We start from the raw sequence: 15,277 nt of genomic DNA, 5'->3' as shown, positions 1-15,277 counted from the left end.
TCTGTTAACAAGCCAGCCAACGAAATGTCCCCAGGGACATATTTCCATTTTTACAACTCCACACAATAGCGTACACGCGAGCAGCATTGGGCGAGTGGGACCAGCGTCACAATCAGAGGACAGAAATAAAACACACACAATACCTGTTCCTATCACAATGTCCATACTGATGATTAATGATTCAACTGAAATGTTGATCAGCCCTATTTTACACTGTAAAATAGCTGTAATTGTTGTAACGATGTCATCTTTCACAGATGCCACAGCTTTGGTCCGACACACCTTCAAAGTGCTTTCCATTTCCAATCTCTGTCTTACATCATATTTCCTTTTCACTTCATATTTTCAACACTGTGCTCCTTCTCAAACCTCAGACGCACAAATCAAACGGGGGGGATGAAGGCCTTTTCACAGGCTGAATAACTTCTGGACTGGCAGCAGCACTCTCATTAATGCGCCAGCAGAGGTCCGGGAGGATTAAAGACTTATTACATAACCTGGTATGGTTGAGCGGCACCGGGTCACTCAAACCACCAACTGGCTTCACTGGTTCCTTGAGTGGAACTGAGGTGAAGATTCATTCTAAAAGTTCAAACAATTAAAATGAAATACGTACCCACTGGCTCGATACGTGTTACAAGAAATTATATTTTCTGTTATTTCACAATGGAAGTCTGCAGATTTGGGATGTATTGAGAAGATTCACAGCCTCCAGACCTCATTGAAACATTTATCTAACAACCTTTCTATTAATTTATATATCTATATGATATGCAGATACTTCCAGCATTTCCCTTTGTTCAGTAAATGCAAACCATGTAACGACTTTTCCACATTTTATGGCATTTTTACAGCCATTAAACTGCTTCTACCGTAAGACTCGACGTTAATCAATTCCACAAATTAATCTATACGTTCCGATGCAAATTTGCCCGGATGAGAGTCTGACAAACAACTAAAACAAATCTAAATGTGCTCGGCACGCGTTGTTGATGTGAACCATGGAGAAACGGAGAAACTGAGTCAGAGAGGATTGACCAGTTAGGTATAGGCTGAGGGCTTAGTGAGTTATGCAACACAAACTGACTGGTGTAATGTAGTCAGTATAGTCACCAGTAAATGTAGTTAAAATCGGTCTGTGGCTGGTTAGTTTAAAAACTTCAATTCGGCTACAAAAGTCTCCGCTTTTTAGTCACTGAGCCTCTCGTCCTTGAAAGCAAGATATCTGAACTGCCAGCAGCTCTTACAAAGACAGCGGCATGAGACTGAAGTTCCTGCTCTGCGAGGCTTGAAGAGAAATGTTCCAGGGGGGATGTGGGAAAGGCCCAGGGACAATACTTTGGTAGGTTCCTCGCTTCACTGTTAAGCTCATCTGTTTCCACAAGTGGAGCTGCAGTTGAGAGGACTGTTATATAATAAAGAAGGAAGTGAACCGTGGATCTGTCTGCCAGTGCATTCAGAGTTCATCTTATCACATAAACTGGATCTAGACTAACGACATATTTTGGTTTATCGGGACGCAAGGGCAGTCAACAGCAGCAGGGCGTGCTTTGGATACTGAAAGATTTGAATGTAGCTGAGCAAGTATGTACTTAGACGGTGTCGTCTTAATCCTGTTTAAAATCTTGAATCTTGATGATTTAGCCTTTTCAGTCAAATCAGAATAACTCCATGAAGGTAGTCAGACCCGTCTTTCTCTACTGGATACAGGTTGAAAGAGCTGCTGTGGCTCCGGGGTTAGAGAGCCTGTGGTGCCTTAATCACAATGTTGGGCACTTCTCTCCCCTTGAGTCAAAGTGTCGTTGAGACACTGAGCCTCAAATTGCTCCTAATACTTAAAATGTCGTATTTCGATAGGTGAGCTGTCTACACATTGTATGTGACTAATTAAGCAAGGTTTAAGGTGTTACAGAACCATTCCCATTCTGTTTGAATGAGACAAAATGTCATATTTCTTAATTCAAACGTTAAATATGTTCGCTCCCAACCAAAGCTGAGAAGAATGAGAAATCATCCAGTGTTACTATAATACAATACATTAAACTGAAGGCAAGACAATGTAAGCTCTTAATACCTGCAGGGGATGTAAGTGCATATTAATAAAGTGCAATACAAGAGCAGTGAAATGTTGAAGATCTGCTCATAATACAAAGAGAATATTCTGCAGTTTAGACCGGCAGAATATTCTCTCTTTGTATGAGCAACTATATCCCCACAGAGAAAGATTTAGAGCTTTTGGACTTTGAGGATTTTTGTAGAGCCGTTCTGCTTTTTTAGTAAAGTAAAAACTATTTTATTCAGAGTGTAGCGACTTTGATCATTTTTTTGGGCAAAAAGCAATGTGATAAAAGATGCCTCGTTAAAGTATAAGTCCAATGAAAGTGATTTTCTGCAAACTGTGCGCCTGCTTTTTGCTTTCATTTCAAGTTTTTGGCAAACAATCCCTTTCCTGTTGATTTTTCAGTGATACGTCTGCATCACCACAAACATGTGAGTGTGTATTAGTCAAGCAAATATATTGTATCACAGATTTGATTGGTTTATCAGGCACATGTACTGAAATGGTTGCATTAGTGTCATCAGCATCAGTTAATATTTTAGGTTAGTGAAGATTAATTTGATGGGAACGACTTCCATACGAGTCATAAATTGGATATAAAATGGTGTGAAACAGGCAAAAAAAAAGCTGCTCGAATATGTTGTTCCAGCATCACTTCATCTGTGTGTGTGTGTGTGTGTTTGTGTGTGTGTGTGTGTGTGTTTGTGTGTGTGTGTTTGTGTGTGTGTGTGTGTCCGTCACCCACCATGCTCCTCGATGTAGTCGACGATGTGCTTCACCAGTGCAGGAACCTCATGGCCACTGATTGTGTGTGTGCGTGTCACCTCCTCCAAAGGAACGCCAAAAACACGCGAAGTGCTGGCTGAGCTCCCGCCCTCATTGCCTGGCAACGGAGACACACTCTTCCTCATGGCCGCCTCCTCCTCCTCACCACAGCCCCGCCAAGACCTCACGTCTTCAGGGAGGGGGATGGGGGAGAAATACAGAAAGAGGGAGATTAGACAAAAAAGTCAGATAGAATGATTTACAAAATAAAAGCCGTGGTTAAGGATTCGGCTCGCCTTAAAACACCACTTCATATCGTTAGTCGTAGACACGCTGCCCAAGAGTGGAGAAAATCACTGATAGATAGAGATCAAAGGAGATAAGAACAGTCACACACAAAAGGAGCACAGCACACACACATATGGGAGTGGCTGGTGTGCACATTGTTACTTGTTTGTGAACCTTCCCTCCTGATAGCGAACAAACAAAGAGCAGGAGGAGAGAATGGACAGCAGCAAGAGCTAAATACCTGCTCGAAAAATTAAAACCAAGAAATATTGGTTGGCTAAAAAAACAAGTGCAGGCTTCCCCAGAGCTGTGAGGAGCACTTCAATCAAATTCAATTCAAATTCAGGACCGGGTCGATCCCATCCTTTGGAAATCCCTAAGTTAGGACGGTTCTGTGATAGCTAAATTCCTACACTAAGATGAAACAGAATCGCTTTCCTAAATGCAGTTGGGAAACATATTTCTGGAAGACTAAAAATCCTCAGTGTCATCCGGAGCTGTGTTAAGATCAAGAACAGGTGGAGGTGAAGCGCAAGAGTGTGTATTCTAGTGAACACTGTGTCTGGTGGAAGTCCAAATCACTGAAAACGGTGAATTTGAACCAAAGGTGGCTTAAATTCAAAAGCCTTAACGGCATGTTTGTAAAGGTCTGTCTGTGGGTCGACAAAATGTTACAAAATGTAGGCTCGACGTGTCCCTGCATTAAAAGAGCTGTGCAGTAAGAGTATGAAAACAGTGTAATGAGGTAAAGCAATAGAGTGGTGGTATTGCTGTGAGACAGGTATGATGATCTGTCTAAAGTAGTACACAATTCCATGTGTTGCTTTTGCATTTGTTACATAATCCTAATTTGAAGGTCATTACTTAAATTAAATTCTTGTCCCTGCAGTATTTGGCATCATGAAAGTCCTGAGTTTCCATGCAAAGGCAACGCTGTGAATGCCCGAGTCAGACAATGGGATGGAAATTAATGCAAAGCAAGCAAGAATATGCAACAACAATCTCTGCTAAAGGTGTTCTTTGAGGATGGCCGGTTGGTGAGTAATGTGAACGCAAACGGTGGCAGATGGAGTCCAGTCTACTCATCGGGAGAGGAGGAACATCACCATCTTTTTTATGTTTTATGATATTCAGTGTGAAGATGTGTCAACATTCAGCTGTTAAACTTGTTGCATTATAACAAAATGTTTTTCAAATATTTACACTTACAAGAAGCAATGTGCTGAATCAGTTGTCCTTTTGTGGCCAAGCTTCTCTAACAGGCCTCAGATACAGAGCTCACAGATGTATCACAATGCAAACAAGTGTACTTTTCAAACTGCATGAAAATTGCTCAGAGAAAATAAAATTCTCTGGCACATTTTTAACATTTTTGAACATTGAGTCGACTAAATTACACAGTGAACTCTCTGCTGTTTCCTCTTCAATAGGCCCTCTGTATGCCAGTTTGTCTTACTGACATTTGGTCAAAGATGGTTTCCTCAAAAATCCACCACTGTATTGTTTTGAAGTACGAGGAAGAAAAAGAATGTTCTGTGATTTTTATTTTACTTTAGATGTGCCAACAGAGGGACGAATCCTCCAAGAAAACACTCCTGGAGCTTGTTCACAGCCTATTGCATTGTGCAACTTTTAAAACACGTAGTGGGCAGCTAACGAGGACGTGGTCGCGGGTAAATGACAGGATGAAAAACTCTGAATCGGCCTCCGGGATTCCATGCTGCTAAATGGGTTTTAAAATATTGGTATTCTTGTTCACTCAGTGTGTTTGCTTAAAGCATTATCATGTCCAGGTTGGATAAAACACTCATGTTTAACAAAATGAGTGTTTTATTAGAGTGTACCCATTATTCTGTATTAGGAGGAGGAAGTGGAAACGCTGAGTTGAGGCTTGTTTGTCTGTGAGACTAACGTTAGCCCAAATGATTACAATGACAGTCTCTACATAAGTCTTAAAATGTGAGTCTGTATTAAAAAAATGTGCTACGTGTGTCTCTTCCATTTATTGTTTTGAAGTGAAGTGGTTCTTGCTCCAGCAACTAATGTACCTGCATGTGTGTGTGTGAACTCACCGTGTAGCAGTGAAAGTGTGTCCAATCTTCTCCTCCCTTAGCCAGAGAACCACCAAACCATCTATGGCTGCTTCAGGTTGTGGCAGAAGATGAGCCGGTAGTTCCTCATTGACGGACCGCTAATCCCTCTTGCAGGATCCACTTCTAGCTACAATGAGGAACCGAGAGAGGGGGAGAGAGGGAGAGGGAGAGGGAGAGAGAGAGAGAGAGAGAGAGAGAGACAGAGAGAGAGAGAGAGACAGAGAGAGAGAGAGAGAGAGAGAGGTAAGAAAGAGGAGGAATAAGATGGGGTGAGAGAAAAAGATGTGATCTTGGTAAGTAACAATCTCTGATACGTTTACAATCATATGCATAGCTACTTTCTATTGGAATATAATGCAACATTGTTTCAAGCTGTAACACATCTATTGACTTTTCTATGTGCTGCTCTCAACAACTGAGATCAAGTGTTTGCTGGAAGATATGTTATGGTGCATAAGAAGAGATGCATATTACTTTTGCAGCAGCTGTTTTGGATAAAACCAAGTATCATTTAGATCTTTTCACTTCTGATGATTCTAGTTATCAAAAATTCTGGTACAGATTCTCACAATTCTTCATGAGAAAGAAATGCAAAGTATTAATGGAAAAAAACAATTTAGCCTGCCATAATAAGTAATGTGTCATGAATACCTTGGCACTGAGCAATAACACAAACTTAACTTTTTACGTTAATCAAATTAAGATCCGCCGTGTGTACCACAGTTACAGTTAATTACATGAGGACATAGCAGCACCTCTTCAATGCAGCAGTTAACTCCATCATGACGACGGATTAGACCGCTTGTTTAAACAGACAAAGAAAGAGTTTGTCCAACAGAAAATCAACACACTGACTGCTCAATTATAATAATGAATAACTAACACATAATTACCTAACCACACGCAGAATTGGACGCGGATGACCAGTGCAACACAAACGGAGGGGAAAGGTTTGCACAAAGAAATGAAAGCGAAGACATGGAACACTAACCGGCCTAAAAAGCCAGCCGTCACACTAATATTTGTATCAGGGTCGAACCAATTAAAACCTGTAACTGGTTGAGGAAAGTTGAAGCCGCATTCATTCAGAACTCGAGGTCCTCTTCTCATTTAGCGTTTTGGGTAAAATGTTCTTACCCAACACAATTAAACAGACACCAGTTGGGCCAGAAAGCTGTTCATGTGCGTCCGACATGTCTGTGCATGCCCAAGAAAATGTGAGCAAACTGCCACTTTAAATCTGGGGACATTAACCTGTTAACTGCTGGCACTTGCAGCACACAAGTGTGTGTGTGTGTGTGTGTGTGTGCATGCATGCATGCATGTCTTAAAGGAGCTGGGTTTTAAATGTAGAGCATTTCTGTTTGAGGAATTGCCTCTATGCAGCTCACAATATGGCGTCCGTTGAGTCAGCGGCTCGCAGCTAACAGTGCTAACCGCTCAAACGAAACGTTGCCGACAGAGCTCACCGTGTCAGTACAGTGTTATCAGTAGTACGTTTCTTTTGGGAAGCACTGAACTGTAACTACAAAGTCATGTACTGAGAGCCTCCTGACCGGTTGGATGCACGTTTACATATTGTAGTGGATAATTCTTATACGGTTTCATACTTCACACATTGTTTTAGCGTGATAATTAGATTGTTAATAAGGAATTTCAGCCAATTTATATGCAAGATGGGATGAAAGGGTGAATGGTTGTTTTTGGTGTGTTGCTGGTCTTTAAAGATGAAAAAGACAGATCTGCTTTTTGAGAGTGTTCTGAAGTCAGAAGACACTGAAAAATGAAAGAGATGGAGAAGGCAGGGGGAATGTGAGGGAGAAGGAAAAATACATTTACTGAGGAAAAGAAATCATTTTGGGTTAGTTCTTAAATTTTAAGTCATTTATAACTTAAATTTTAACATCTAAAAATAGTGTCCACAACAATTATGTTTTGCTACAGTGTCAGATCAATAAATTATGGTTTATTTAAAATAGTCAGGTTTGAGAAGGATGTCAAAAACGTTTGGTTTCAATACGTAGTTTGATGCTCAATCCAACTCCATGAAACTCCAGACTTACAGTTGTTTGACTTTAAAATGTTTACTTTAATGCGTCCAAAACGTTGCAGAAGTGTTCCATAAAGTGCAATCAGCTTGATTGACTGAATGATTGTTTTAATGAACCATGGACTTTAATATGCACGCACGCACCTGGTTGAGCCTGGATGGGTCTTACGCAACAACTCTTTCATTCTTTATTCTTCTTCTGCTGGAGTACACTCTGTTCTGTTCTACTCCATTCATCGCTATGCTGCACGTTACACCAGCCTCTACATGCGGCGCAGTTGAGATGAGCAGGAATAAGGATTGAGGAAACATGCTGAGTTATGAGGGCACTCTAACTTTCCCTGCATGTCTTTTCCCCTCTTTTCTGTCTGCTTCTCTTGCCAAATAGCTTCCAAAGGATAACGGATTTGCTCCTACCCGTTGGAAGCAGCCATCTCTGCAAAAATGGTTTAATCAAGTAAACATTTGAGCCGACAACAAGCATTTTGGAGAGTTTTGGCAACTCGCATGTGGAAATAAAATCCTGTGCGATGAAAGAAAAACTGCAGTCTGTGCAAAGCTCCAAACAAGGCAGACAGGGAAGGTTATTCTAACTATTTTAGATACAAAGGGGGGGAAAACTAATCATAAATCATTTACCTTTCCTTTCATTCAGTCCAACATTTTTGATTCAGTAATTAAATGACCTCTGGCTTTTGACATTTTTGGTTAATAAACAACCTAAATCCTTGTCATGAACTTTGAAGTACACGGTTCACCACTGTATTGCTGCTTTTGATGGGACTACAATTATTCAGAGTTACAGCTTTTAGTGGATGCAGCTCAGTGCCAGCTGTGACTCTGTGCCAAATGCTCTTTCAAAACCTTTTTCTTTTTTAAAGACGACCATATAGGTGCTGTTTATCTCAAAGCTCTTTATGTAATACATCACATATAATTCCAAGCAGAAGTACAAGGTTACTTATTAACCCATGCATCTCTGTAGCGGATGTCTCTGTATGGGGCTGAAACCTCAGCAGTGTTGGTGCCACACAGAAGCTATTGGAAGAAAAACACGTTGGTCTTTTCACTTTTCAGAGCGCAGGCAGCAGTGAGGAGACTGAAGAACCGGGAGCTGCCTTAAATGGTCCTGAACTGCCCGTCTACTCATTTTTCAGCTGAACCGAAACCAGTAGAGCAAGCTTTACCTGCCAGACACTGGCCACTTTCATAGATTGACCCACAGATTTGTATGACTCACTTGTACACAAGCAATATGACAGGATAGACCGTTCCGCCAACATGAAGGCAGCTCTGGCCGAAGCAGAGTCAAACCTCCCAATGATATGCATGATTTAGTTTGACCTTTTCTATCCCTCAGATTAAGTTTTCCTCTGATGCCATGTTGCCCTTTTAGGGACAAATAAGGTAAATGCTCTGAAACATAACATTTTATTTATTGCTGGTTTTGACCTTCATTTTCAAATGTTCTTCTTACTTGAGGTTATTAATCTGGTTTCAGGAGTTGTACATGTTTGTACAGATTGTACAGAGTCCTCTAAAGACAACTGAACTGGCACTGCTGGGTCCTATGCTTCTTTTGAAGTTAGAAAAACCCCACTGTTGGAGCTGGAACTATTGAAACCAAAAAAAGGTACCACAAACCAGATAATGTTGTATGGATGTACAAAAAAAAACAACTGTACTACTATTACAGCCCACAATGTGGGAGCCTAAAGTACCCTAGTGCATACACCTATTAAACAAGGGTGGTCCTGTTACTGCCGTGCTCAGACAGATGAGGACAATAACACTCGGAGATTAGGGAACTCAATGTTCCCGAACCAGCACCTTGTCTGCCATGAAAACTGACCCTAAAACGATCTCCGTGGTGAGGATTTGGCGAGTAATGGAACGGTCTAGAAAAGCTCTGCCTGTGTTTCTTTCTGTCTGACTGTGCGTCTTAATCCCAGATATCATGCTTGACAGCCTCCTGCTCAACAATGAGGCACATTGTTAGAAGGGAAACAGAGAAAGTTGAGGCGGTGAGCCATGAGAGAGAAGGAAAAAGTTAAGCGAGAAAGATCAAACTAAAAAGGACCAGGAGGGAAAACAGCCAACGAATCACATGAGAACACAGAGAAAAGTACACAAGGGGAGACGCAACGTGAAACGTTTCTTCTTCTGTTTGCTAAGTTGACAGTCACATGGTAACTTTCCACAGTTGTAAAATAGATCCTCGTAGGACTAAACACAGAAAAGCCTTCAAAAGCATGGATCTACCAATCAAAGCTTCTTTTTTTGTGATCTCAATGGTAATTTTTTGAATTTATATAATACATTTTCTTGAACAGAAAAATATTAATACCACCCGTTAAATAATAAATCAGGAGAGAATTTCATAGCAGACTTTTCTGAAATACGTGTGCGTTAAAATAATCTGCTTGAAAGGGTATACTCATATTTATTTCTATGGTCCTTGTCCTCTGAAACAAAAACAACTTTTGTTTCCTGGTCGCACTCTTTCTGTCAGCCGTGCACCCATCCAGAGATGAAGCGCTCTGCAGGGCGGCAGCAGTTAAATCAAATGTCCTTTTGAAGAAAGGTCACAGGTTCAATACCTGCAATACTGTTCGACGCTGTGAAGTCTGCTTCATGGAGACGTTTAACTATCCCATCAGTGCTTTTGAGCGAAAAAGTTAAATCATCCTAATATCAAAAACACCGACAGATCAAGTAGACAAAATGTAGTGAAGGCGTGATGACTGTTCCCTAAAGAAGCACTTAATAAATATTAACGAAAAGCATGACCCTATGTCCTGAATAATACATTTCTTTCCTGATGACTTTGAGATCAGTTATTGAAATAACCGTTGTAGAAATTAAGCGAAACCTTCTCATCAACAAATGGAGTACAACGTTCATTTTTTATAATGTCAATTTTAAACGCGCCACGTATGAATCATCTGTGATCTGCCAAACGGCCTCAGTGCCGTCAAAACAAAGTGCACCACCGAAAAAAAGAAGATTAAATATTCACAAGAGGTTATGAATAAATCAGCAAATTTCCTCCAACTTGCATCATGTTGTGGAATCCTAAAAATAAAAAAAGATCAAAGCAGCTACAACTCTGCGTAGTTTATCATCACTGGCCTCACCGCCGCGGTCAACCAGAACGAGGGAAGCTGAAAGAAGACCAATGAGACCGGCCGGGCAGCAGGAATCCTCTACAGATGTTCAGGTGCAGCAGATTTCTGCGTCAATGAGTTAAACAATGAATCTAAGTTTCTCAAATGCAGAAGTTGCACAATAAGTTGCAATTATAACCCAAAATGAAAAGAGAAAATATTCTTTGCACACAAATAGACAGATCTTTAGACCATAGACTGCAAGTAAGAAGTGGACACAGTCACTGGTTGATAAGTATGGTTTTGAAGCCCCAAGTTCTTAATTTTGCCCGTCGCCATGTTGTTTTTTTGTTTTTTAAACTAGAAGCGACACTAGAGGGTGGAGCTAAGTACAACCAACCACTGATTAAACATTCTAGCAACAAAGGAGTTTAAAATGACATTTCCTGTACTGTAAAAAAATGATGTTGAGAGTTAAAGACGACAACTCCCAGACTGGACAACCCAGAGGTAGCGACCTGTCAATCGCAAGGTAGCCCCGCCCTAAAGCATGCTCTGCTTTATGGACTATTTTACTCTAAATGGAACGATCATTTAGTAAATGAACATCATGCTGTAATGAAGAAGCCTTTTAAACGAGCAATTGAGACTATATTATGATCTTCTACTGAGGCAATATCAAGTGAGAAGCGAGGATGGACAGATTTCCATAAAATCAGACTTCTTGCAAACAAAAAATCAGGCACTTCCTCATTGGCTTCACTTTAGAGACCCAGAGGTTGCTGCCGGCTCTGCACTAGTAAGTCCAAGTATGTATACTTTCATTTGAAAACACTCAGAGAAATGCCTCTGAGTGACAGATCTGACCTCTGACCCGAGTCTCTGCTAAACATTTAGGGAGAGAACAAAAGTCTGGTATTTCTGTATTTGTCTACTGTGTTGGGTTATTTGGCTAATTATTCTCGCACTCGCACACACACACACCTTCCTTGTACTCTCTGGTGTGACCTGCCACATACAAACCCAGTACACACCCTTAAAACACACACACAGTGTGTGGGGGTGTAAGTGATTTCATCTGCATGAGCACAGAGACCATCGGATATGAATCTCTTCAACCAACCCAAACGCATGACTGAGATTATGATCTGCGTTGTGGCAAATGGAATGAAAACAACAGGTGACACTGTGACCCGAGCAAGCGCCTGATAAAAAGACTAAAAAATGAAATGTTGACTGCTAACATGAGACAAGACAGGAGAGAGTGAGTATGTGACAAGACACACAAACGTAAAGAACTTGAATTCATTTTGTAAAAGCTACAAGAATGAGAACATTCTTCTCCTTGAATTAATCGTATCTCAGGGAAACTTTCCCAACAGGATTTGTGTGTTGTGTCTTCAAGACACAAAACAAGTGTTGAAAAAGAAAGGTCGTCGGATATTCGGGTTGATAATGGTCCATTTCATTGAAATATAAAAACACTTTCACTGCCATTCTCTGACCAAGAGAGATATTGTGTGCAAATTAAGTTAAATGTAACATAAAACGTTCTCATCCACTCGTTCATACGACTCATTATGTGTCTGGAACGATCCAGTATGTTTAACCGCTCAACTGCTAGAAGCAGAGGTCTAATTATAACCCGTTTAATATGAAGTTAGTGGTGTGTGTTGATCTGATTGGCCAACACACAGTACACAGCGGTTACATTCTACTGTGTACGAAACAAAAAAAATGAAATACAACATGTGGAAATGAAAGAATGTGGTTGAAAGTGTATAAATACATAGAGGAAAGGAAACTGCTTTCTCACTCTCTCCCACACACACACTCACTCAAGCACTCACACACTCCCCTAAAACCAGCTGGTGCACATTTTCAGACATTAGCACTGGGCCCTCATGTTTTACTTGTGGCAGTAAGAGTAAAAACCCAATTTTTACAGAAGGAAAGTAAGTTTAAGTTCTTTTAAGCAGGGGCCAATATTAACAACCATATGTTACCTAAAGTTATCGGCCTTTGTCTGTGTTTTACAGCCACAAGACACAGACACATCTTTAATATGCATGTATGATTTGCAAGAAATGTTTCGGCCATCATTCAGACATCATCCTTACTCATGCACTGAAGCTCTTTTTAACTATTTTTTTTTTTAGGAAGCCAGATTTGTATTTATTACCAAGTAATATTTGCTCTGGAGACAAGGAAAAGCGACGGGTATTAGCCATGTAATCTGCTTATGAATCTAAAAATGTTATTCAATTAAAAACAAACGGCAGCTTTCAGCCCAAATGAGCCATGCCATATTAAATTCTGAATAATCGTGTTTAGTCAGAACCATGGGAACCCTGTGGGCAGGTGCAAGACAACGGTAATTTGAATACTTGGAAGTGGCGTGGCATGAGTCTGAAATCAAGAATCTCTTCTAATTAATTTCAAAGCATGCTGGTACCTAATTTAACACTTCACCGCTCTTAACCTGAGATAATCCACATCTCCTGTCTACCTGCATATCTCTCAGTTTACTTAGACAAAGGAGGCCTTGTGCACACACAGACATTTTTCAATCTCCGGGAAGTTTTTACAGATGCAGCGTTTTTATTAAAATGTCTTCCTCGGGCAATCCTCCGTCTCAACAGAACAACGAGCAACAACGTGTGGAAGACAAATGTCCTTTTGCTGCACCAACATTGGCTCCGCACACTATCCGTCTATTCCTCTCCGTCAGTTTACACACCATGCAATGCTGCTCTCCTTCAGCAGCGACACAACTATGAGAAGGATGATCTCTAATTTAACAAAATAAGAGTCGAGTAGAAGGAATTAATACAGTGATTTGAGGGAAACCATTGAAATACAGTCACACAGTCACTACAGCTACTCTTTATGCTATCTTTTCCGTAATATTTATGCATGTCAGTGGTGTTAATTCTGCAATTTGGTCATTTGAGGTTAAGTTATGTCAAGGAATCAAGCTACTAATTATTCATTTGAGTGCAGGATTTAAGAGTTTTACTTGTGATACCCTGCAGGCTGTGTATAGGGTATAAGTGGATCAGCATTGGCACAGAGTTCAAATCGCGGTTATGCGTCTTACACGCAGATACCAGCAGGTCAAACCAGGCTGGGGGGGGGGGGGGGGGGGGGCGTGGATGCAGATGGATGAAAGGAAAAATAAAAAAAAAGGAGGAGAGGCGGCGTGATGAAGAATAAAAGAGCATCAGAACGAGAATGGCAGAAGCAGATTAGCAGATAGAAAGCAAGCGGGGAGAAAGGATACGACGGGGGAACAAAGAGAAAAAAAAGAAAGGAGTATGTGCGGTAGAGAGAGCCAGAGCAGGGGTAATAAAATAGAGGCAGTAAAGCCAGCGTTTGCCCTTGAACCAGCAGCAGCAGCAGCTCCCTGTCCTAGCCTAGTTTAACTGCTCCTCCCAGCTCTGTCGGTGATAAATTAATAAGCACATGTCTTCGGGGGGAACAGCCTTTTTCAGGCCTTGTTATCTCTTACTCTGACCAAACTAGCAGAATCTTCCCAGTACTGGAAGATGTAGGGAACGTCAAACAAAAATAACGATCCTTTTTAGAGACTTCTTTTTAATGGTTAATGGGCTGCACGTTTGAATTTTCTTCAACTAGACTTTCCTTGAAGAGGATCTGATGAATACGCCTGCCAGAGGGGATGAAGAGAGCTGCAGCTTGTTCCAAATATTTGATGTAGAGATATTTTTGTTATTGATTGACTGAAAAAAAAATCACCATTTTAAAAATGATGGTGATGATGATGAAATCAATAGTTATCTTCTTTTTTTATCCATGCAAAAAAAAAGAAAGAAACATTTTCTTTTTCTACGACAGTATTGAAGACGTTTGGCTTTTGGGTAAAGGGTTCAAACAATAAAAGCAATCTGAAGACTTAAATTTACTGCTTGTTCTTCCAGTGTTTTGTGATATCTTATAGACCAAACGCTAAACTCTTTTAACAAGAAAACAAGCTGCAGACTCGTTGATAATCAAATTAATCATTAGCTATGCCAAATTTGGTCGCCCATGTTTTTGAACCTACATTGTATTCATGATGCCAACGCTCTCATCAGCAACATCTCACATCCGGTGCCACCGCAGCCTTCTGCAGCTCGCGGTTCATTGCCCATGAGCACGTCCACTGCCAGAGTTCAGCCCTTTTGCTGAACTGCATTTGTGGAAAGAAGAGGAGGTTTCTCTGATCAGGTGATCTACTGGTCTCAAGCCTGCTTTGCTCTCCAGGTTATCCTAGCTTTTTGTCCCTCTCGTAGAAATCCTAACATGCTCTGCAAGTGCTCTATAAGAGGGAAAGCTAAAATAAAGAAATAAGAGGCATTATTTTCCGGCCTGAGGGGCCGTGACACTGCAGAACTCTTCCACGCCTACAGTGGAAACAAGTGCCGCTCTGTGTTGGAAACTGTGGGAGTGGAGCAGCATTTTGTTCAGGACAGATGCATGAAGTTTGCTTGGCTGCCATCTGGGTGAGCAGTCATACGCGCGCGCATGACTTATTGAGTTGTCAAAAACAAATCTTTCCTCCGAGTAGCAAAAAAGTAAAGCTTTAGATCCCAATTGCTCCTGACATAAACCCTGTATAAAATGTATGTGTGTGAATGTTTGCATATTCGCCAAAGAGCTTGAACCCGTTGTCTTTGTGGGATGGCCACTTCATTACCAATTATTATTGAGTATCAATTATTATTAAAGACCAATACCGGTTATCGCAGCACAATAGGACACAAGATATAATAACTTTTAAAAATGCATTACTTATGTTCCGCTATTGTAAGTGTTTCTCTTGAATCTTTTTCAAGTTAAAGGCAGTGTACTGTTGGTCTTTCAGAAAGGGCTGTAAAGGAATTTCCTCTGCGGTGAAATGTCATATTATTGC

The 15,277-nt window shown here is 40.8% G+C and overlaps 1 protein-coding gene across 3 annotated transcripts in view; it reads right to left on the bottom strand.

Annotated features, from left to right (window-relative positions):
• The window catches only part of fam13b (family with sequence similarity 13 member B), a 70,618-nt gene that overhangs the window by 47,777 nt on the left and 7,564 nt on the right, over nt 1-15,277 (bottom strand). For all 3 annotated transcript variants that reach the window (XM_068593726.1, XM_068593735.1, XM_068593744.1), the window contains exons 2-3: nt 5,185-5,332; nt 2,805-3,014 (exon numbers count right to left, since the gene is read on the bottom strand). In XM_068593726.1, coding sequence (XP_068449827.1) covers nt 2,805-2,970 — 166 coding nt within the window. In that variant the 5' untranslated portion in view covers nt 2,971-3,014; nt 5,185-5,332. The remainder of the gene's footprint in view (nt 1-2,804; nt 3,015-5,184; nt 5,333-15,277) is intronic.

Source organism: Clinocottus analis, unplaced genomic scaffold, assembly GCF_023055335.1.
Source record: "Clinocottus analis isolate CAN_PGR_092001 unplaced genomic scaffold, fCliAna1.0.p SCAF_10, whole genome shotgun sequence".
NCBI classification, from domain to species: domain Eukaryota; kingdom Metazoa; phylum Chordata; class Actinopteri; order Perciformes; family Cottidae; genus Clinocottus; species Clinocottus analis.
Note: the sequence above shows the minus strand (reverse complement) of the source record. Positions and strands in the feature narration are given on the sequence as shown.